The sequence below is a fragment of the Psittacula echo genome (genome assembly GCF_963264785.1).
Source record: "Psittacula echo genome assembly, chromosome: Z".
In the NCBI taxonomy this organism is placed as follows: domain Eukaryota; kingdom Metazoa; phylum Chordata; class Aves; order Psittaciformes; family Psittacidae; genus Psittacula; species Psittacula echo.
The window spans coordinates 103,087,505-103,110,771 of record NC_137742.1 but is presented as its reverse complement, the minus strand read 5'-3'; the positions used below and the strand labels follow the sequence as shown (position 1 = coordinate 103,110,771).

The following is a 23,267-nucleotide window of genomic DNA, read 5'->3' as shown; positions in this document are numbered from 1 at the left end:
CTTGGTGCAGCTGTGCCGGTGCTTGCTGGGGTGATGCCAGCCAAGAGGTGAAGAACCATGACCGCATCCATTTCAGTGCCTGGGAGCTTGGGGGTTTTCCAGGGTGCTGCCACCTGGAAGGGTGGAGGTTTGGGCTGCATGGGCATGATGCTGCTGCAGCAGAGGGGGCTTTGTCATGGGCAACGTCCCTGTGGGCAGCATCCCCATGGGCAGCACCGCCGCTGCGCACGCTGCAGCCTGCCCCAGCGTCAGGCGAGGTGCAGGGGAGGTGGAATGGGGAAGCGTGTTTTCAGGTGTCCCGAAGGCACAGGAAACACGCCGGTGTGGCTGCCTGCGTGCCGGATCCCTCACCAGAGAGCTGCCACAACCCTTTGCTCTCCTGCTCCGTCACCACTGTCCCAAAACCAGGGCCAGGGGGGAGAGCCAAGCCGAGTTCCACAGGAGGTATTATCCCAGTGATGGGAGCAGAAGGAATGTGCCCTTGACAGGGAAGGACAGACCTGGGGACACCGTTCCCTGCCCTTGCTGCCATTGTGTCCCCTGACTGCAAGCTGCTGCCCTGGGCACCCAACCGAGGGCACATGGGGCACCATGGTGCTGCTGTGCCAGTGATGGGGGGCACGGGTGGCACATGGTCTGGCAGTGCCTCTATGCCTGTCCCTTAAGGCCACCATCTGTGTTCTGACCCAGCTTGAGCTCTCCGCATTCTTCATACTAAGGGCCTGACGGGGTAGACAGAGGCAGATGCCACACAGTGGGGTTGGAGGGAGCGCCATGCTGTGGGGCAACTCCGGTTGGAGCCTTTTCTCCCTTGTTTTTGTCACCTCTGGAGCTGCCCTGCCCTTCCATGCCCATCTCCGCTGTGTTGCCATCCTGACCTGCATGCCAGCTCATTTTTTCCCCTGTTAATAACAGCATAGAGCGATGTCACATTGATGTCACCTCGCTGCACCCTGGATGCTGCCCAGGGCTGTGCCCTGTGGCCCTGGTCCCTGTCAAGGCTGTGCATGCCGGTGTGTGCTGTGAGCTGTTGTAGGCTTGTCCTTGAGTCCTTCTGCCTGTGTGCAGGCTCGCTGTGCGTGTCTCTGCAGGCAGCCACCATGCAATGTGCAGGATGGCCTCAGCTCAGTGCCATTCCCAGGCACATTTGCTTGTCCCCTCTCTCCATCCATGGGGATGCCTCAGCCCGGGATGGGCTGAGCATCACCACGGTGGGACACGGGGGTGCTGCCATCCCTCCCATTCAATTTCAGTGCTTGGTGGCAGAGCACTCTTCCCTCCTGGCCTCTGCCCGAGCCCTTCTGGGTGCTGGTTAGCAAATTAGCACCCAAATCAACCCGCTCACCTCTAATTGGGGGTGAGTCTTTGAGGACGTGGTTGGGGAAGAAGACCCCCCCCCCCCCGGCTCTGAGAGGCTGCTGCAATGCTTTATCTGGGTGGACAGATCCCTCCTAATTGAGCAGATATTCCGTGTTCGCAAACAGATGGCTCCTTTGCATCAATTATTCCTTATCTGTGTAACCGGGGATGATTTGCTGACAGATAGCGCGGGATGAAGTTAAAGCAAGGAGGTGGCCGGTGCTTGGAGCTGGCTCCGGCTGCTGCCTGGGGGGCTCCTGGGGGATACAAACAGGGAGGGGGGATGGATCCTGGCTGCTCCTTGGGCCGGTAGGACCCATCTCAGCATCCCCCAGAAGGAAAAGAGGGGGCCACCGCCATGGGGCGGATGGGTGGGTTGGGGCCTGGGGCGGCTGTGGGTCTCCATGGGGAGCCAAAATCCACCTTCCCCACCACAACCCCACTGCTTGCTGACTTGCCCAATGCTGCCGTGGTGCATGACGGGGGATGATTAACGCTAATTAATGATTAGTTGCTCTGGGTATCAAAGTGCGCCCCAGCCCTTTCCCATGCCCACAGGTAGGGGATTGCTGCCTGCTGCTGCCGGTGTCATCACCCTTGGAGGAGGAGTGCTGGCACGGCATTCCCACTGGGACCCTGCCATCTCCGAGGATGCCACGCTAAGCATTTGGGGATGGGGTCTGGTCTCTGGGCTTGTCCCCTGCTTGCTGTCCCCTTGTGTTAATCACTGGGGAAGAGAAGAGCATCCCGACATGTCCGGGGCAGCTGGTGGCACCTCGCCAGTTGGAGCTGGGACCTGGTGGCACTCGAGGACTCACGGGATGTGCCGAGCGCTCGCGGTTGTGCGGCGCTGCCATATGGACTCCATAAATTAAACCTTTCCAGGAAGCAAATGGCAAATTTATACGTCCGCTCTTGTGCGTGGCTCATTGAGTCTAAAGGGCTTCCCAGCACAAAACGCACCTACCATCCATCTCGCTTCGGCTCTCCGCATTTAGAGGACTAATCCCAAAGGAAAATGGGATCAACATAAAATCCTTACCGTGCTGCAGCCCTGGTGCTAATGCCCTTCAATCAGGAGCATGGCATATCCTATGGATGTCCCCTGTGGCAGGAGGGGAGGTCACCCTCTTCCTGCTACGCGTGGGGCAGGCTTGTCCCTGTGCCTGTCGTGGTGATGCTGGGATGCTGATTGTTGCTTTATTAAAGGTGACAGCCTACGCTGTGTACCTGTGCGGTGACAGCTACAGCTAAACACAAAACCACAGCAGCACTCACAGGGTCAGGGTGCTGGGGACCATCCCTAACCCGACCTCAAAGCGGTGCCAACACCGTCCCCATCCCTGCAGCACGTTTTTCCTCCCCTCTCCCAGCAGGGAAGGCAGTGGAGGGGGGTGGTGGTTGATCTGGAGTATAAACACTGCCCAGTTGAGTAATCAGGAGCTGCCTAACCGGCCAGCTGCTGCCGGCGAGCGAGGGGACGCCGCTTTGATTCATGTCCTCTCCCTTCCCTGCTCCAGCCTTTCTTGTCTGGGAGCCACCGGCCGGATCCAGCTGTAGCCCCGCGGCGCAGGCTGGCGTGCGGCTCCCCGCGCCGGCCACGTGCACCGGCCGGCAGCAAAACAAAAGCATCTTGTGTCTGTGCTCCACAGCCCCCCCCCGGCCCCGTGCCCCCCAAAGGGAAGGGAAAGGCGCTCAGTCTCTGTCCTGCTTCTATTCCAGGCGTCCTCGTCGTCCCTTGAGACAGTCACCATCAAGCCCGTGGCTGGTGAGCCCCGGCACCGGGTGAGCAGCGCTGGGGAGAGCCCAGGGACCGGTGGTGGCACTGCCCTGGACATCGGCCAGCGGACGGCTTTGGATGCGGAGGGCATCGACGTCGGAACCACAAGTAGGTGACGCTGGGGGTTGCGGGGATGTCATCCCCAAGGGCTGTCCCTTGGTGCACATCATTCCCGGTGTGCGCTGCCGTGGTTTGGGGCTCCAAAACCCCTATGAGGGAGGTGACTCCGACAGCACCTCCATCCCTGCCCATCATCCCCGGGGCTGTGAGTCAGGCCATGGGTGCCGGGGACAGCCGCAGTGCTGGGCAGGCCGCAGTGGGGAGCTGGGGGGGTGGCCCCAAGGCTGGGCTGTGCCGCAGCTCCCGGGACTCGGCCGCCCCGTCCATCAGGAGCGGCAGCATTTTTTGGGAGAGGTATCATGCGTGCTTCCCGCCTGCTGCCTCCCCGGACCGGCTGGTTTGCCAGCCCTTCCCGGCGGGCGCGCCGTGCCGTGCCGTGCCACGCCAGGCTGCTTTGATCCGGCACCAACCGCCGAGGCCAGATCCTGGCGTTGGGCTGGGGAGAGCCGGAACCGCAAGGTGCAGCGGGCAGGGAGCTGGGGCGGGCAGGGAACCAGGGCATGCAGGGAACTGGGGCGTGCATGAGTGGGGTGATTTGTGACTCCCTGTGTCCATAAGGAAGGGCACTAGCTGGGGACACGGTGCCCTGTGGTGACCACGGATCAGCCCCATAGGGTTTGGGATGCCGCAAGGCACTGTGTGTCCCGTCCCCCCCCTGCTGCAGGGGAGATGGGGGTCAGGGGGCCGGGATGCATTTGCAAGCTGCTCACAGCGTCGCGGAGGCAAGCTGGGAGCCGTGGCCTGGAACGGGCCTGCCGGAGTCGGCTCGGGATTTATTACCCTGCCAGTGGCTGCCGGGCAAAGGTGACAGTGACTAATGGCTTGTTACACGCCTGCCACATCTCATCTGCGCACCGCGGCCGGCTGCCGGCGCTCCCAGCCCTGGTGTGCAAGCAGCCGGTGCCTGCCCTTCCTTCCCTGGGAGGAGGGAACAGGGGTGAAACCCTCCTTGTCCCCCATAGGGACCTCATCAGAGCGGGTGATGGTGATGGTTTGGTGCAGGAATCCATCCCCATACTGAGGATGGAGAGCCAGCCTTGCATCCCCCCTTCCGCACTTCCTGCCTGTGCTATGGCCAGGCAGAGCAGGGCTGTCATCCCTTGGGTACCACTCCGTATGGGGTCTTCCCAGCCCGTGGCACATCCCGGGGCGTCCCTGCCAGCCTTGCGTGACGCACAAGGATGAACCGGCTCACAAACTCCTTCGTGGTTGCAAAACCCATGAGCCACGCTTACCATGCACGGCGGCGATCCCATGCCGGGGTCAGTGGGCTGGGATGCGGAGGGGAAGCGCGCGTGCGGATGCTGACAAAGCCACAAATGCATTCACTAGGAAAATTAAAAAATTAACAGGCATTGGCTCGCTCTAGATTAGTAAAGGCAGGGAGATAAAAGCGGCTCTTTATACCTTGTGAGAATTGCTGATAAGGGCATTTGTTCCTCCGTATTCCTTAAAAAGAATGCAATAAAAATTTAAAATAGAACGGGAAAAGGGAGATGGAGGGGGGAGAGAACATGCTGACGGCAGGGAGGGCTGCGGGAGGCTGTTGGAGGAAGAGGAGTAGGAGGATGGAGAGGCGAGGGTGGGCTGAGAAGGGGGTCGGATGGGTGGGTTTGTGTGTTGATGTGAGCGGCAGCTTGCTTGGGAATGCGTGGGTGTCCCTGTTGTGGCTGCATCTCTTCCCACGGAGATGCAAGTTCATGGCCAGCAGCGCCGGGATCACATTCCTCCCCTCTGCCTGGGGATGGTTGGGGTCCAGCGTGTTGGAGCCTGTCCGGCACATGGAATGGATTCTTATGGCCAGAACATGGTTGGCAACCTCCTCTGCTTGCAGCTGGGCTGAGCCCTACCCCGCTCGTTTCACTGGTGGCTCCAAACCCATCCCACACATCCCACACCTAATGGGACATTCCTGACCATTCCTGGTGCAGGGGGTACGTGGGGCATTGGGGTGCATGGAGGGGACTGTCCCCCCTTGATCTGCGCAGGGTCTGGACTATGGATCGGGGTCCAGACACCAGGACCCTGTGTCCCAAACCCTATTTGGAGGGTCAGGGAGGTTTGGGATGGGAGTAAAAGGCCAGATGCCACCCCAGTCCCTTAACCCCCATGGACGCCTGACACAGTCGCCCCCACCCCTTCACTGCGAAGGGATTCCTGTGTGTTGTGGTCGGCGCTGTCACCCCATCACCCCAGTCCTTGGCAACACTTTCCCTTGCTCCAATGCTTCACCTCCACCCCATAGGGGGGGTCCCCCCACTCTCGGCGCACCACGACCCCCACTCTGGTGGGGTCCCCCCGTTTCCTCCCCCATCATCTCTTTGAGGTGACGCCGCCCTTGCTCCCTCCCATTGTGCGGACGGTACCAACCGCCCGTCCCCGTCCCCCCTCTCCCGCCCCGTCGGGGCCTTGCCCTGCCCGGCCCGGCCCCCGGTGAGTCACGCTCCAGCCGTGCGGCTCCCGGGGCGGCGGGCGGGCGCCGAGGGAAGCAGGAAGCGGCGGGGTTAGGCACGGCTCGGCTCGGCTCCGCGCCCTGTGCCGCTCTGCCCATGGACGAGCGCAGCCCCCGCTGGACGGCGCGGCCCGCGGGTGAGTGCTGATACCCCCCCATCACTGGTACCCCCATCCCGGGAGAGGAGGAAGGGGGGGGGGGGGGGAACGGGGGTCCCCCCCCGGTTGTGGGGGTTACGGTGGTGGGGCTGTGCCTGGGGGGTGCGATGGGGCTGATGGGCCGCCCGCAGGCTCCAGCTCAGCGCCATTGCCTCTGTTGCTGGTTGGGAGGGTTATATATGGGGGGGCAGAGGTCACCCCTGGTGTTTGGGGACCCCATGGTGTAGGGATGGAGGTGAGCCTGGAGGTGGGGGACCCCGTGGTGTAGTGGATGGAGGTCATGCTGGGTTTGGGAGACCCCATGGTGTGGGGATGGAGGTCACCCTGGAGTTGGGGTATCCTGTTGTGTGTGGGGCAGAGGTCACCCTGGGCACGGGGGGGGCGTTATGGTGTAAGGGACAAGGTCACCCTGGGCCTGGGGATCTCATTGTCTGGGGGACTGAGGTCACCCTGAAGTTGGGGTTCCCCTTGGCATAGGGGGATGAGGTCACCCTGGGCTTCAGTGATGCTGTTGTTTAGGGGATGGAGGTCACCCTGAGCTTGGGGGACCCTGCAGTGTGTGGTGTGGGGGTAGCCTTTGGTTTGGGGGACCCATTGTGGGAAGGGTGAAGGTCGCCCTGGGGTTGGGGGACACTGTTGTGTGGGGACAGAGGTCACCTTAGGATGGGGTTCCCCATTGTGTGGTGGTTGTGGGGCCCCACAGCGTGAAGATGGCAGTTCCCCTGGAGCCGGGGATCCAGCAGGCTGATGGCAGTGGGGATGAGACCCACTGGGTGCTGCAGACTCAGGGTCCGGTGTTGAGGTGCTTGACCCCTGTGTTCCACACTGCCACCAACACCCTTTGGGTTGTTATATGGGGGGGAGCCCATCCCATGGGCTGGCAGGGCACTGGGGTGCGGAGGGCTCATCAGTGACCTTGTCACGGTACACATCCCAAGCCGAGCACCGCAGGGCTGTGCCTCAGTTTACCCGCACACCGCTCCCCCTGAGCAGGCAGCTCTTGTGTGAACCCATGCTCCTGGATACCCAGAAGGGTCCATGTTGCTCCCCAAGCCCGCGGCTGCATCCCCCTGGCACCGCATCGGGATGATGCCACGGCCTCGGCGTCTCGCCCGGCCCATCGTCTGCCGCCGTGTTTATTGCTGTGCTCCATCCTGGCTCTTCCACCCCTGCCTGCACTGCCTGCCTTGCCCTTCGCCCTGAGGCCTGCTGGTTCACCCTGCTGTTGCCTTGTCCAACGCGCTGCTTTGCATGGTGGAGCCTTCGCCAGCGCCCTGCTGCTGTCCCCAAACCCTTGGGAGCAACCCATTGCCAGCCCTCGGAGCAGCGAGGGCGAGTGCCCGGCTCTCTTCCTCCTCCTCCACCACTGATGCACGGCAAAGGGGCGCAGAGGTGGGTGCCGGGGTGCCATGTGCGTGCCCGTTGGGATCCACGGAGGGAGTTAATGGAGGGAAAAGGCAGCGGGAAGCCCATGTCTCTTCCTGCGAGCGTGCGCGCGTGCGCACCGGGGTGAGCCCGTGTGGTTTGTGGGTGTGCGAGCGTGCGCCGGGCTGCGTGTGCTGCACTTGGCACCGGTGGGGAGGTGCTGGGTGTGACGGCGGCACCGGGCTCTGTCTCTCTGTGTGTGTGTGTGTGGGGGGGCCCCATCCGCGCGCACACGCGTGTGTTGCACAACCCAAGCGCGCTGGTGCGGGCGCTGGCCGTGCTCATCGCCCTTGCAGGGTGCACGTGCGTGTGCACGTCCCCGTGGGCCCCGTGCACGTGTGTGCAGGCATGAGCGTGCACGCCGGGGGCATGTACGCAGGGGGGAGCTGGGTGCGAGCGCACGCGCGCGCGTGTGTGTGTGTCTGTGTGTTGGCTGCAGGGCAAGGGAGCATTACAGTGGAGACAGTGGCTTTGGAAGGGGGCCAGGCTGCTGGGAGGGGGGGGGGGGGGGAGGCTGTGGGGTGCAGGGTGGTTGATGGCTTCCTGACAGCGCAGGGCTGCAGGTTGGGGGCAGCTCGAGGGAAGGGGGAAGCGTTAGGTTCAATCTGCGCTCGCCTGTTCCTTCCTCTGGCTCCCCTCTGGGGTGCTGCCCCTCACCCTGGCGTCTGGTCGCAGCCAGGAGGTTGGGAGGGGGATGCTTGGGGGGGGGAGGGGGTTTGCCGCTGTGCTCTATGGGGGTGCAAAGTGCTGGTGCTCCCACTCCACGCTATAGGGCACGGTGAGTGCCATATATAAGTCATATATAAGTCACACCTCTGTCCCCAAGCCCTGGCACTGATGCCAGCCCTGGGTGCAAGGTTTGGGGTCACAGTGTGGGCAGGGGAAAACAGTCTTCGCCTGCCCTTCCCTTCACATCCTGGTGGGAATACCCATCCTAGACCCCCATACACCAGCATTACTCAAGTGCATCATGATGGGGTGCCCTGGCGGGGGGTCCTATCCTTAGCTCCCATCCAGGAAGGGGCCGCTGGGACGGTGTTTGGCGCTGCACAGCCACCCGGGCAGGCTGCCAGTGGGATTGCCCTTGAAATAGCCCTTGCCGTGCCTCGTGCTCTGGCTGCTGGGCCCCGGGGCCGCCCCATGTGTGTGTGTCCCTATGTCCCCCCAGCCCGGTGCCGCTGGCGGTTACCGCGCTGCGCAGGAGGAAGCGCGCCCCAGCCCTCTGATAACAGCAACCGCCTTATCACAGGGCCTTCTGCAAGGGAGGGCAGGCAGCACGGCCCCCATCACCCTTATCTGCCTTAGCCGTTGGGCTCACAGCCCCCCCCCCCCCCAGAACCCGGTGTCGGCCCCTTGGAGGGGGGGGTCAGCCGCTTGGCAGCCTGCCCCCTCTGTGCTTTTTGAAGTTTGAAATCCATTTAAGTCAAGAGGAGGGAAAGTTATTGCCTCCAAAGCCCCTTGTGCTGAGCAGTAAATCCTCTTTGCTGTGCCGGCGCTGCCGCTTAGTGCCCGCGGGGCCAGGGGGTGACTCCTGGGGTGGTGGGGCCAGGCTGCGTGGATGTGTGTGTGCCCCCCATCCCAGCATCCTCCTGTGGGTGCTTTTGTGGCTGGGAGAGATTGGAGACCCCCCCTAAAGCATGGGGTCAGGGTCTGCTTTGAAGCCCCCCCATCCTCGCTTCGCTGAGAGCATCGTTTTGCTTGCTTTACCACTTGTTCGCTGCTTGCTCACCACTGGTGTGGCACAGAAAGGGGGTTCTCCTCATCGCATCGATGCCCTAATGCCACAAATGGTGTGTGCACAGCACAGGACCCTCTTCTGCAGCGAGGTTTGAGGCTGCTGGAGCGGGATCTTAGCACCGGCACACCAGCATTTCTGTTTGATTTCCCTTCTCCAGAGCCAGCAATCCTTAAATATTAATGCCTGCCTCTAATTGCTGTGTCAGAGGGAGTGGGTCCGCGCGGGAGCGGGCGCTAATTCTGTTGTCCCCGGACTGTTTGTGCACTCACACGTGTGTGTTTGTACTCCATCGGCATTCACTCATCGCACCGCGATGCCGCCGGGGATGGCGATGGGGTCCTTGAACCCCTCGCCCTTTCCCGCGTTCCACCCCGGGGTCCCTGCGTTGAGGGTTAATGTCAAGCGCGTGTGTTTCTGGAGGCGCAGCGGCGTCAGATGCTTGCGTGCTCGCTTCCTGTAATAACGCGACCGCCGGCGCGCTTGTCACCTGCTCTCTGTTGTGCTGCCAAGCTGCAGACATGCTGCTTCTTGCTGCGGGCCCTGGCGTGCTCCCCGCTGCCGCCGCCGCTCCTCCTGCTCGCCGCGGGCGCTCGCACGGTGCCAGCGCGGCGTTAGCAGGTGTTTCGGGCAGGGAGCGATGCTGCCTGTTGCTGCATGTTGAATCGATCCCCTCTGTGCCTCCCCCCTGGGGTGCAGCGGCGATGCCAGGGCTTGGCGCTGCCTTAGGACGCGCAGCCGGGGTGCTGCGTCCTCCCCCGTGCGGGGTTTGGGGTGCACGGCCGGCGCAGCGCGGTGCCTGTGGTTGTGCCGTGGTTGTGGGTGCGCTGTTGGATCGCAGCGGGACATGCAATGTGTGCTGTGCATGGAGTGGTGAATGCTCCATCCCTGCCAGTGTTCAAGGCCAGGTTGTTCAGAGCCTTGGGTGACGTGGTTTAGGGTGAAGCGTCCTTACCCATGGCCGGGGGTTGGATCTGGGTGATAGGAAGGTCTTTTCCGACCCAAACCATGCTGTGATTCTATGGGCTGTGCAAGCTGCTTGTCTATGCTGCCTGTGCCGTGCCGAGCAGCTCCTTTGGATGCACATGGCATTTCCTGCTGTTCTATGCAGCCCTCTCGGTTGCATATGGTGTTTCCCACTGTGCCATGCAGCCCTCTTGTATCCACATGGTGTTTCCCGCTCTGCCATCCAGCCCCCTTGGGTGCACAGCCTGTTCCCAGGTTTTCCAGCGCTGTTAGGGGGGTTTTCCACATCGAGGGTTATCTCTGCTCACCCTCTTGGCATGCCACCCCTCCTGCAACCGTTGCTCCCTGCCTGCTCCCGCCCTGGCTATGCAATCTCCTTCCTCCTGCACTGCTCCGCACAGCCATCCCCATTAACCCTGTGTTGTGGTGGCATTTACCAGGGTCCTGCTCCCGTTAACCCTGGCTACAGGAATCCTGCACCACTGTAACCTGGCAGGGAGGCTCGTTGGAAGGGGCTAACACGGGTTTGCTCCCAAAGGACAGCCAGGGCCTCTTCCTATCAGGCTGTATCATGGTAGATGTGGGGTGCAGGGAGGGCTGAATCACACCCAAATATCCCTCCTGGATGAGGCGGGATGGGTTTTCCTCCTTCCCACCCGCATCCTGCCCCTTCCAGCCCTGGCTCCCGGCACTGGCTTTGTTTCCGCCGTATAACAAGATGATGGGTTAGGGTCAAGCTGCGGGTTCATAACTTGTTGGAAGCCTTTGCCGAACAATAAAGGTGTCTGGCTTTATATCTGCTCGTATTTTATCCGCTCCACGGCCTTTCCCCAGCGCCGGACGGGATTTATGGTGGGGGATATTTGAACGTGTCGAGGCGAGCTGGGGAAGCCGAGGCCGACCCCCCCCCCCCCTCCCCGTGCCTTTGCATTCAGTGCCTGTGCGCTGAAATATTTACCTTCCAGCTCCTCTGACAGTTCAAGCCGTCTCGTGAAGCAAAGGTTATTGAACTGCGAATGTTATGACATTACATTTTTGTGTCTGCACTTTCTGGATGCGTGATGCAGCCTGAATGATAACTGATCTCGGGGTTAAGGGTGGGGGTTTTGTCTTCTTTCTCTTCCTTGTCCTCCCTCCTGCTCACCGCGCAGGCTGTCGGCTCTGCTGGGGCTTGATAACGCTCCCTTTTATTGCCCTGCCTTTGCATTCCTGCCGCTGGCCTCCCTGCAGTCAGTGTGGGTGCTGGGGAGCTGAGAGAGGGATATTCCCAGCATGGAATCCGGCCATAGTGGTGTGTGCCTCAGTTTCCCTCACCCCGGGCTCACCCGTGGTGGCACCCAGGCCAGCGGGCCCTCTTGGAGGATGCTGATTCCGACCTGCATCCCAGTGTGGATGGAAACGTGGCATCCCATATCCCATCAGGGCCGTGCTGCAGGGCAGGAGGTGCTCACTGGTGCCGGTCTGTGTCCCGGTGCTGGTCCTTCAGCCCCATTGTCAGGAATTTAGGGATCTGGTCGAGCTCCAGGCGGGGGTGATGCTCTCTGGTACCCTGGTTGTCTCAGCTCTGAGCTCTTAGCAGCCGTCCCCACTTGAGACGCAGCATCCTCCATGGCCAAATAGCCCATGGGACATGGGAGGGTGACAAGTGACAGTGAGGTCTGGCTTGTCCCATACACACTAGAGGGCAGCAGCAAACTGGAGCCTCAGCTGCGTTTGGTACTTTGAGGGGTCTCACCCCCAAGTCTGCCCCAGCACAGTGGGTTTGCGGCAGGGGTTGTGCAATGGAGCATCATAGTGAGAACCCTCAAACCAGCCCGACCCATGGTGTCACATTGGAAGCGGGTTAATTAAGTCATTCTATAGATTTGGCTGGTGGTGAATTGCATCCGCCCCCCTTCTCCTGCAGGCTCCCCCCTCGCCGCTCCATCTCTAGAGTCGACATCTCATCCCTGGAGATTTCCATCGGCTCGGGGCCGTCCGAGCATCCCGAGCATCCCGGGTCGGGGCCGGCTGCCAGTGCTAACAGAAACCAGCTGTGCGGGCAGGGGGGCCGCAGGGAAAAGAGGGGGGGGGGGGAAAAGAGGTCAGGGCCCGGGAAATTAAATGTTCATAAATGTAGGCCCGAGCGCTTAAAAAGTAGGGCAGTGCCATTAAATCTCATTAAAGTTTAATACCTATCAGTGCCACTTCAGGCAGCCCTTGGACATTGCTTTAATTTGATGGGTGTTAAGGGAGAATTATCAAATAATTGTGCTGGCTGGGGACTTGCTTTTATCATGTTACATGGAAAGCTCTCCCGGCTTTGTGCCGCACATCAAAACAGCTCTGGATAGGTATTGTTCTGGGGAGGTGATGGGGGGGAAGGCTGCAGGGGGGTCCCCGCCGTCTCCATCACCCTCAGCATGGCAGGAGGGATGAGAGACACCGGATCAGGTTGTTACAGGGATTAGCTGCTCCAGTGATCTGGGTTTTCTGCCTAAATTTAACCCATCTGCCCTTTGATGGCCCAAGACGGTGGCGCTGGGGGTGGCATGGGGACAGCGAGCATCCTGCCTGTATCCCTAATGGGTCCTGCCCGCATCCCTATGGGTCCTGCCGCATCCCTATAGATCTCATTGATGTCCCCAGGTCCCAGCAGGGTTGTGCCACCCCTCGTGCTGTCAGGATGCCGGCACGGCGCTGCAGGCAGTGCTAATTAATACCAATTTTTGGAGGGCTGTAGGGAATTACTGGTGGGAGTTGCCAAACGCGCCGGGGATCACCGGCTCCGTGCGGAGGCGCGCACATGGGCCCATGCATCTTTTATAGGGTGCACCCAGGGTTATTTTTATTCCTTTCTATTTCCCTCCCTCCTCCCCTCGCTGTGGAAGCGGTGGTTGATAAAGAATTAGTGCCAGGTCGTTAGTCCTGGGGTTTATGAGATAAACCCGGGCGCAAGGTGCTGTCGTGTAAACGGCAGGGCCAGGGGAGTGCAGGGGACGGGGAGAGCGGAGCTGCTGCCATGAATTATTCAGCAGCGCCTGATTTCACATTATTCTCACTGATACTTTTACAACCTGTCAGTAAATAAAAAGATTCTACATTATTTATAGAAATGGACCCGAATTGGTTAGGAGAATTTACTGTTGCTATTATTAGGGGCTGCTCAGCACCACGTTAATGAGAGATGGGTGATGGCAGACGCTGCTTCCCGTGGGCTCGGTATCCCTGTACCCTCTCTGGCTGCCACCTCGCTCCCCATGGGTGGCTGTGTCGTTTGGCTGGGGTCTCTTCATGAACATGGTGGGGTGAGGATCCCACTGGGTTTGCGCTGCTTGAAAGAGGGATGCCTCCTTCCCGGGAACACCTTCCCCAGGATACCTCCCTGTGGATGACCCCTTCCCAAGGACATGTCCTTCATGGGGATGACATCCTCCTAGGTATCTCTTCTTCCCGGGAACATCTCCTTCCCAAGGACATCTGCTTTCTGGGGACATCTTCCTGGGAGCGTCTCATTCTCGGGGACCACATCTTCCCAGGGACATCTCCTTCCCGGGTGTCAGCTCTGGGGGACACATCTCTGCTGGAGGGGGATGCTTTCCATAGTGCATTTAGTCTTTCCCCACCCAGCAGTGATGCATCCCCTCCATGTACCCACTTGGCTCCTCATCCCACCACAGCACTGGATCAGAGGGAGCTAGCTCCACTTCCAGCCTGTCCTCCATCCTCCCACCATTTGCCTGTCACCCGAGCAGGAGCCATCCCACCTACATGCCCGCCAGCCCCCTGGATCCCATCTGGGCTTCCCGCATCCCTGATGTGACAGCTCCGGGGAGGTGGAAGAGCATCACACGGGGTTGGCTGTGTGTAAACCAAGGCACAGTGGTGAAGTGCTGCATGGACCGAGGGATGGAGAAACCAAGAGGAAACCCAGGAGCGTAATGGTTTGTCTGCGGTGTCCTAAGGTGGCTGCTCCCAAGCTGCCGGTGACAGGTTTATTGGCAGGCAGGCCGGGCTGGAAGGATTGTAGGCTATTTACAGTGCTGGGGCCGTGACTTTGCGAGCAGACAGTTAACATAAATTCACATGATGGATCAGTTATCACTTCATTGAACTTGTGGCGGATCCATTGAAGGCTGTGCAGTAACATACTGTTTCCTGGCTCTGCGCAGCGCTGGGATACATTAAATACACTTTATTTATAGCTTACCATTGCTGCACTGTGGGCAGGAGAATGCAGCTTTTGCAACTATCATCTAATTTTATGATGAGCATTAAAGCAAGGCCTATAATTTGCACCTTTTTATTCATTAGACACTGGTGCAGCCATAAGTCAAGAATGCCCAGGGATTTAGATGCAGATCCAGAAGATAAACTATTGACAAGCCAGATGTATTTTTACATTAGTGTGCCTTTACAATAGTTTATGTTGAGAGTGGAATATAAATTGCATTATTAAATACAAACCACTCTTGTAACCGCTGCTCTGCCTGCTTCTGTGCAGGCAGGGCGGGATTCGGAGCCGCAGAGCAAGGAGGCTTTGCCTAATGGCTCGAGCCTGGGGGTCGGGGATTGCTATTTTGGCTCTATTTGAGCCCTGGATGTGCCAGCTCAGTGGGGATTGTCCTGGAGCTGGCCCATGGACGAGGTGGTGGCCTTATGGGATATCCCCATTTGGAGCAGAGTCATCCCAGCCACGTGCCCCCATTGGAGACCTATGCTTGGCCGCTGCCACTCGGCCATCAGCGAGTTAAATCCTTTTGTTTCCGAGGCAATACAGTTTATATTATGAGCATGAATAAAAGATGGTTGTGCTAGGGGTAGCTGTCAGGATCTTCGCCGCCTATAAAGGCTTCTACTGTAGCTTGACAGTAAAAGACTGTGTTTGGGGACTGATGCGGTTTCTCAAAGGAGCTAAATAAATAAGGGACGCTTATTTTTACACCAGTAAAGGCTGCTGGAAATTTAAAGCGCTGTTTATCTCGCTGAAATCACGGTGTTTATTGTTATCTCATGTAGGGGCAATTTGCATGTTCGCTAATAATTAACCGAACCCGGAGCTTCTCCCTCCTGTACGTGCCGTGGCGCCGCTGGTACCTGCGGGGAGGAAACGCTTGCAAATCAAATGCAAATATTGACCATGCCTGGGCTGGGCACTGCGATGGCCCCGTGCTCCCCAGCACGCTGTCCCATGGCTGCTTCGGGGGCAGGATGAGGGCTGGGTGCTTGTATGCTCACGAGAGGCATGATGGGAGCCTTCCCCATGGCCACCCTGTCTCCATTGCCACCCCATCCTTATTTCTACCCCGTCCCCATTGCAACCCCATCCTTACTTCTATGCTGTCTCTGTTGCCACCCCATCTCCATGGCCACCCGGTCCCCATTACCATCCCATCTGTATTTCCATCCTGATAGTATGGCAATAAGAATGGGGTGGCCCCTTGGCAACCCTATTCTCATTGCCATCCTGCCGATATTGCCACTCCATTGCCACCCCATCCTGTTGCCATCCTGTCTCTATTGCCACCCCATTCCTATTGCCATCCTGTTCCTGTTGCCACCCCATCCTTATTGCCACCCCATCCTTATTGCCACCCCATCCTTATTGCCACCCCATTCCCATTGCCATCCTGTTCCTATTGCCACCCCATTTGTATTGCCATCCTGTCCCTATTGCCACCCCATCCCCATTTCCACCCCATCCCCATGGCCAACCCTTTGTGCCCGCTGCTAACAGGCATCCCGTCCCGGCTGCGGGTCCCTGCGCCACCAGCTGCTGCCGCTCTGTGTCACACCATCATGTCGCTATCGGAGTGTAACGGGGGAGAGCAGTCGGTGCCTTTGTTTCTTGTGCTCTCCGCACAGCTGTCACTTCCAGTGATCAGTAGAAAAATCATCACCCCACCGGATCATACATATGGAACGGTGTCTGTGCGGAATATTTATTGTAACGTGTCGGGGCCGCGCTGGTCACAAGCCCTGGGCTTGACTCGCACCGTGTCAGCCCCGCAGGGATGCTCTGGTCCCCTGGGCTCTGCCCTTTGGGATGGTGTCACGTCCCCAGCAGCGGTGTCCCCATCCTGGCTGGACTCAGGGCTAATTGCGCTTGGTGGCCTCAGGCTGTGCAGCATCCTTGGGGACTGGGAAAGCCTTCTCTTTCCCATCCTGTCCTCAATGGTGTTCCCAAAGGATGTCCCCCTTGCTGGGGTCACCTATGGGGTGGCCTTTGGGGTCTCCAAGGGGCAGGGGGTGGAGGCGCTCAGATGGCCTCGGCCTCATCAGTGTCTCTGGGAGCTCTCTCCCGTCTCCGGAGCTGTCAGCGCGGCACCTTTCATGTGTGATGGGTAAACAGCGCGGCGCGCCTGCCGGGAAAGGCTGTTGGATCCCTGCTGGTGCTAAAGCGGCGTCTGGCAGGGATGGGGAACGTGCCGTCGCCTGCGCGAGGCACGGCGGACGTGACGCCCCGCTGGGGCTCCTTGTGGCATTCCCGATGGAGCAGAGAGACCCAGCCACCCTGGTGCCAGGCATGGGGTGAAGCCATACCAATGGGGTCCGTCGTGATGCCCTGCAGGCATGGGTACCGGCGTGGCATCCCCAGCAAAGCCTCCTCCATCACCTCCCGTCACCAAAACCTGGTACCCATGTCCCCATCTCGTTCCCTGAGCGACACTGAGCTCCCGTATCCCTTCGCTGTGTGTTTTCCCTTGCTGGGGTGGACAGATGCCATGCGGGGAGCACAGGGTCACCGTGTCCCCCCCCAGCACATGGCTGGGGGAAGGTGTTGCCAGCGCCTTTTGGCACCCGCCGCCACACGAGCGCGCTCCTCTGACAGCTTTATCAAGCCTCCAGACTTCCCAATTCCATTGTTCCTGACATCTGTTTCGGTAAGTGATTAATTGCAATTAGTGAACGGTTTGAAAGCCTGTGGAAGAATATTCAGCAGAAAACTCGTCAAGATTAATGAGTGGTGGCAGTTGTCAGAAGGGCTGCTGCCTCGGCGGGATGCGGTGGTGGCAGTGGGGAGGTGCAGGAGGCTGGGTGAGCGGGGTACCCCCCTTCCCATGCCTGTGAGCCCCCCCCAGCACCATGTTCCCCCCTGCCAGAGAGTAACACAGGCTGATTTTTCATCCGAATGCATGAATTATCCACTAATGCGCTATTAATAAAGCGCTGTGGAGTTTCACCGAGATTAGGTCCTAAATCATGCAGAATGAATTCTAATCAGTCCAAAAGACACCGGTGATAACCATTCCCAGCGACCTGCGGGAAGCCAGCCTGGATCCAACCGGGATCTACAGCCGGAGAGGCAGCGCCTGCACCTTTGCTCCTGTGTTGTGCTATGTGCATGTGGCAGCGGAGCCAGGCTGCCTTTGTGCAGTGCTCCATAGGCTGGGAATTGGGTGCAGGCGGCTATCCCAGATCCCAGCAGCACCCAGGGATGGCAGCAGGCTCAAGTGGCTGCGGTGCCCGGAATGCCGGGAAGGACCAGGGATCCTCTTCATCACTGCATCCCCAAAGGAGCCCCATCTTTTTGGGTGTCACTCCTGCAGTGAGTTTTCCAGGCCTTTGCCATGCACCATGGCTCTCATCCTGGTTTTGTCCCCAGCTCGGAGTTAGGGTGCCAGGGACTTGCAGTGATGCTGAACCTGGGATAGGGAGGGACACACACACACACGGGTGGCCCTGGGGGGAGGAAGGGTGCGACATCTGCTCCTGCAAACTGTTTGCCATGTTGAGGTCAGGGCAGCTTGACAGCTCCGGGTCCTGCGAGCAGATGGCTCCGGCACACTCCCGGCCAGGATCCGCCATTCCGCACCCATGAAATTCCTCATTAACGGCCTGTGACCGCAGGGAGAAGCATCCTTCACCCCCTCTGCCCTGCTTGCGAGCACGCACAGGCTGCCTGCCTGTCCCTAAGGGCATCAGGGGAGCGGGATGCACCCCTTATGCTTTGCCGTCCAAGTAGGGGGGGTTCAGTGTCTGGGTGCAGGGCCACGTGCTGGTGGCGAAGGGAGTCCCCATCCCCTCCTGTCCCCATCCATCCCTTTGATTTATTGCTCTTTTGGCAGAGGGGCTGGAGGAGGGCAGGGGTCAGCAGGGGCTGGCAGGGGTCGGGAGGTCCCGCCGGCGGCTGCCCTTTGTTGGTGTCCCGCACAATGACCCGGCGCAGGCTGTTTGCTCTTTGCAGTGGGTAATTACCGTGCCCGGGGAAGGGGGTCAGGGGCGATGGAACCGGCGTGACCCACCGCCGTCAAGGCCCTGCGTGGCAGCGGCTTGTCCTTCCCCTGTCACCATCTGCTCGGAGGCGGCGGCGCTCAGACGGACGGGCAGATGGTGGTGGGTTTGAAGAGGTAGAGTGTGTACTTTGTTCTGGAGAGCTTGGAGAGAAGGGAAAAAAACAGGAGAGAAAGGCAGGGAGAGAAGAGGGGAAGGGAGGGGATGTCCTCCGGTACCCCCCGTCCATCTCCCCCCCAGCCTGCGGCCGTGCTGCCGCTTTGTAGTGGAGAGCTGAGATTGTCGCAGTGCAAGAGATGGGGATGTGGATGCTGGAATGTGAGGCATGTCGGGGAGATGGGATGGGTGCTGGTAGCTGCTCCTGTGGGTCACTGGATGCTCTGAGCATCCCCCTGTGCCGCCATTCCCAGAGGATGTGGTGCCAGGGGTGCCTTTATCCCCACTGCATCGCTTCTAGTGTCATAGAATCACAGAATCACAGATTGGTTTGGGTTGGAAAAGACTTTAAAATCATCCAGTTCCAACACCCTGCCATGGGCAGGGACACCTCTCACTAAACCATGTCACCCAAGGCTCTGTCCAACCTGGCCTTGAACACCGCCAAGGATGGAGCATTTACCACTTCCTTTGGCCAACCCATTCCAGTGCCTCACCACCCTCTCAGTGAAGAATTTCTTCCTTAGATCCAATCTAAACTTCCCCTGTTTCAGTTTGAACCCGTTACCCCTTGTCCTGTCACTCCAGGCTCTAATGAAGAGTCCCTCTCCAGCATCCCTGTAGGCCCCTTCAAACACTGGAAGCTGCTCTGAGGTCTCCACGCAGCCTTCTCTTCTCCAGGCTGAACAGCCCCAACTTTCTCGCCTGTCTCCATACAGGAGGTGCTCCAGACCCTGATCATCCTCGTGGCCTCCTCTGGCCTTGCCCCAACAGCTCCATGTCCTTCTCCTGTTAAGGACACCAGCACTGCACGCAGCGAGGTCTGACCCCGGCGTGCCTGCTGGCGCTGCACGTACCTGCCTGCGAGCGGTGCCAGCTGGAATGGAGCTGATGCAAGCGGCGTTCCCGGGCAAGCCCGGCCTCTTCCCAACCGGCTGGAGCAGCCGGACCAGGGAGCGGGGTACAGAGACGCAGGCGTGGGGTCCCTGCAGCGGTGCTGCGGACGCGGGCAGGACGCCGCGGCGCTCAGCGTCACCCCAAGGCGCTGCGGACCCGCCGGACCCGCTCGGGGAGCGCTGGCGTGGGTTGTTGGCTTTGGCTCCGGTGCAAGAGGTGTGTCTGGCCACCCCCGCCGCCCCGCAGACGCCTTTTCCAGCGGCGCCTGCCCTCCGTGTCCCGGCATCGCCTCTCTCCGCTCAGCGGATCTCCATTGACGCCCATGCAACGGTGCCTCGCCGGCGCCCGCGGATAGGGCAGGGTGTGCCGGTAGCGTGCCCCAAGCACCCGGGTCAGCCACAGGCTGTGCCGGCGTCATGCCGGTAGCACACGGGTTGCAAAAGGGTGTTTGATGCAAGCAGGTTACATGGGACGATGCTGCGGAACTGGGATGCGACTGCCATGTCTTAGGGGCTTGCCAAGGAGGGGTTCTCAAGGGAGTGTGTTTGGGTACCACTAGCAGCATTGTAGGGTGGTTTGGGTTGGAAGGGGCCTTAAAGCTCATTCAGTTCCAACCCACTGTCATGGGCAGGGACAATTTCCATTAGAGCAGGTTGCTCCAACACTGCCAGGGATGGGGCAGCCACAGCTTCTCTGGGCACCCTGCGCCAGCGCCTCAGCACCCTCACAGGGAAGAGCTTCTTCCTTATCTCCAACCTGAACTTCCCCCGTTTCGATTTGAACCCATCACCCCTTGTCCTGTTGCTACGAAGAGTCCCCCTCCAGCATCCTTCAGACTCTGAGGTCTCCACGCAGCTTCTCTTCTCCAGCCCCAACTTTCTCACCCTGTCTTCACATGGGACCCGCGGCCGTTGCCATCCCGGCTTTGCCATCTCCTAATTACCACCCGCGCTAGGCCTGGCCCCACGTTCCACTTCATTACATGATTGCAATCGTGCCGCTCCTCCCTGGCTGGGTAATTAGGTGTGTTTTCTCCCGCGTGCAGACAGACACTTAATACAGCTTTAATCACGGGCTCCACCAGCTCCCACCCATTGCCCTGCGCCCGCTCTTGCTGCTACCCACAGACCCCGGAGGCTGGAGTAATTACAGGATGCAGATGCCCCATGCAACATACCCAGTGCAAATGCATGGCGCAAACACCCCTCGCCAATGCCTGCTGCGCATCCACGATGCCCACGGAGCAAACACCAATCCAGGCTGGGACCGATCTTGTGGAGGGGTGTTGTGGCGCTGGCAAGCGCCGGTGCCCGGCTCACCAAGCGCGGTGGCTCCTCGCAGGTGTAAGCACAGACTCTGCGTCGCTCAAGCTTCTGTGCGGCGAGGCGCGTGCCAGCACACTGCTGTGCCTTGCGAAGGTAGCAGCCATCTGCACTGTGATAAAAAGCCCTGAGGATGATAAATAGACAAGTAGCACTTTTATTGGATTGCCGTTTCGAAGCAGCCACTTTGGGTTTGGCACCGCGCTAACGACAGACTCGCCACACGCTGCACCCGGCCGCCCCGGCCGGGGGAAAAGGGCTGCCCGGTGGCGATGCCAGCATCTTGGATGCATCCCAGAGCGCACCCGGATGCTTCTTTCCCCCCCTGTTATTTAAGGGTGACATCTCTGTGCGACCCAGAGCAAGCGATTTGGGACGCAGCGGATGGGAGGTGATGGGGGCGAGGGGGGCTGAGTGGGACAGGCCAGCTGGCACGGCACGGGGCTGGTGCACGGTGGTGCCACAGCTGCCGCGCTGGCCTCGCCGTCACCTGCGCCAAGCAGCTTGTTTGTCAATAATGGAGCAGGGAAAATTGCAGCCCAAATGCCTCTCAGCTCTGCTTTGTGTTGCCTTAATGCATCCACCCCGGAGGTGCCGGCTCGAAGGCAGCACAAAGGCTGCCGGAAGGGAGGAAAGGACTGGGGTGGGGGGGCTTGGTGAGGTTCCACAGGGGCTTTGCTCTCCCCCTGCCCCTGACAGACCCCTGGTGCTCTGATCCCCATGGTTGGCACCGTTGTGATCCTGCATCTTGGCCATGCCTGGTGCTCAGGACACCATTCCAGTGGGATCGGTCCCAGAGGGATGTAGGTGATGCTGGATTTGGGGGTGGCATAAAGAAGGATGGTGATGCCCCTGCTCACTGGTTTGGGTTGGGGGGCGTTGGAGTGGCTCTTGCGAGTGAGCACTGGGGTGGTTGTGAACATCACTGTCCCTCTCTTTGTCCTCCCATAGTGGCAGCTTGTGTCCAGCACAGGGCATGGTTGAGGGGTGGTACAGGATGAGGTGGGTTGGGGACTTCAGCTCAAGGATGCTGTGGGATGGGGCAGGTTGGGGACATTGATTCAGGGGTGTTGTAGGATGGGGCAGGTTTGGGACAATGTTTTAGAGGTGCTATGGTATGGAGCATGTTGGGGACATCAGTTTAGGGGTGCTGTGGTATGGAGCAGGTTGGGGACATCAGTTTGGGTGTGCTATGGTATAGAGCAGGCTGCTGACATCAGTTTGGGGGTGCTGTGGGATGGAGCAGGTTGAGGACAATGTTTCAGAGGTGCTTTGGCATGGAGCAGGTTGGGGGCATCAGTTTAGGGGTGCTGCAGGATGGAGCAGGTTGAGGACAATGTTTCCGATGTTCTATGGTACGGAGCAGGCTGGGGACACCATTTCAGGGGTGCTGAGGGATGGAGCAGGTTGGGTACATCCGCGTGGGGACGCTGCAGGATGGGGCAGGCTGGTGACACCCTTCCAAGGATCATCCCCATGGCAGGCGTTGACAAGGGGATGCTGTTTGTCAGTGTGGTCACTCAGGGTACCGGGGGTCTATCCCCATACCCCACCACCCCCCCACCTGCGGGGCAGGGGCCGTGCACAGCTGCCTGCCCGGGCGCGCATCCCAGGAATTCGGGAGCGGGGGGGCCCCCGCTGCCCTCTGACCCGCCGGGATGATACAAGCCCTCTTCTGTTTCTCCTCACCCGCCGGCGGGGTCAGCCCCACGGCTGGCGCTGGCTCCCTCGCCGCGATAAAGCAGCTCGTCTGTCACGACACAATGGATCCGTCAGGATGCTGGCACGGATGTCACGCCATGGAGGGGGGGTGTGCACACAGAGGCGCAGAGCCCTGCGGTTGGGAGGGTGCTGGGGTCACCCTGGTGTGGCCGTGCTGCGGCTTATGGGGCGCACGCAAGCGTCGTGATGTTTGCAGGGTCGCAGCAGTGGGGTGGGGAGGGATGGGGATAGAACCCAGATGTCCCGGATGATATCCCTGTGTGATATCCCATACCCACACTGGAGCCAGACCCTGCTCTGCTGCAGGGAGATACGGCCCCGTGTCTTGGCTCCCTGCTGCCCCCGCTCCTCTTCACCATCCAAAAACACATCATAAGATGCCCCGTACCCTTCCCAAGGGAATCGCTCACCTCCTTCCTCCCCTTTCCCACTTCCCTTCTGTCTTCAGGGTCTTTATAACCCAGTTCTAGACCAACCATTGCAATAATTCCTGCCCACACATGGGAGCTTGGTGTCTTGGGTGCTGATGGGTGAGGGCAGGGATGCTGCATCCATGCCCCCTTGCACCACCACCACCTGGGATGGGTGCAAACGCCCCCCGGTCTCCCCATCCCTGACACGGCGTCTCCAATTAGAAGCAGCGGTGCTGCAAACTGGCGGTGAGGCACTTGAACTGTCACTGTGCAGCCTTAATTAGCAGCGCAGGGGCAGGGGTCAGCAGCAACTCAGCAGTCTTGACAAGGCTGCTATCAAGTGCAAGGAGGGAGGAGGAGGGAAGGGAGGGGAAAGCAAAAAGCTCCCCGAACTCAGGACCAGCTCTGGGCTATGGGGAGGGGGAGGATGAGTGCGCTGGAGACACGCAGGCACAGTTGAAAGGGAATAAAATGGTCGCTATCTCCCGCCGGCAGCGCATCGCCGGTGCCGTGCATCCCGCTGCTGGAGCATGCGGATGGTGCCGGGC

The 23,267-nt window shown here is 59.9% G+C and overlaps 1 protein-coding gene across 1 annotated transcript in view; it reads left to right on the top strand.

The window, feature by feature from the left end:
• The window catches only part of GSE1 (Gse1 coiled-coil protein), a 99,301-nt gene that overhangs the window by 31,352 nt on the left and 44,682 nt on the right, over positions 1–23,267 (top strand). Inside the window, exon 2 of the mRNA XM_080637865.1 lies at positions 3,082–3,247. Coding sequence (XP_080493991.1) covers positions 3,082–3,247 — 166 coding nt within the window. The remainder of the gene's footprint in view (positions 1–3,081; positions 3,248–23,267) is intronic.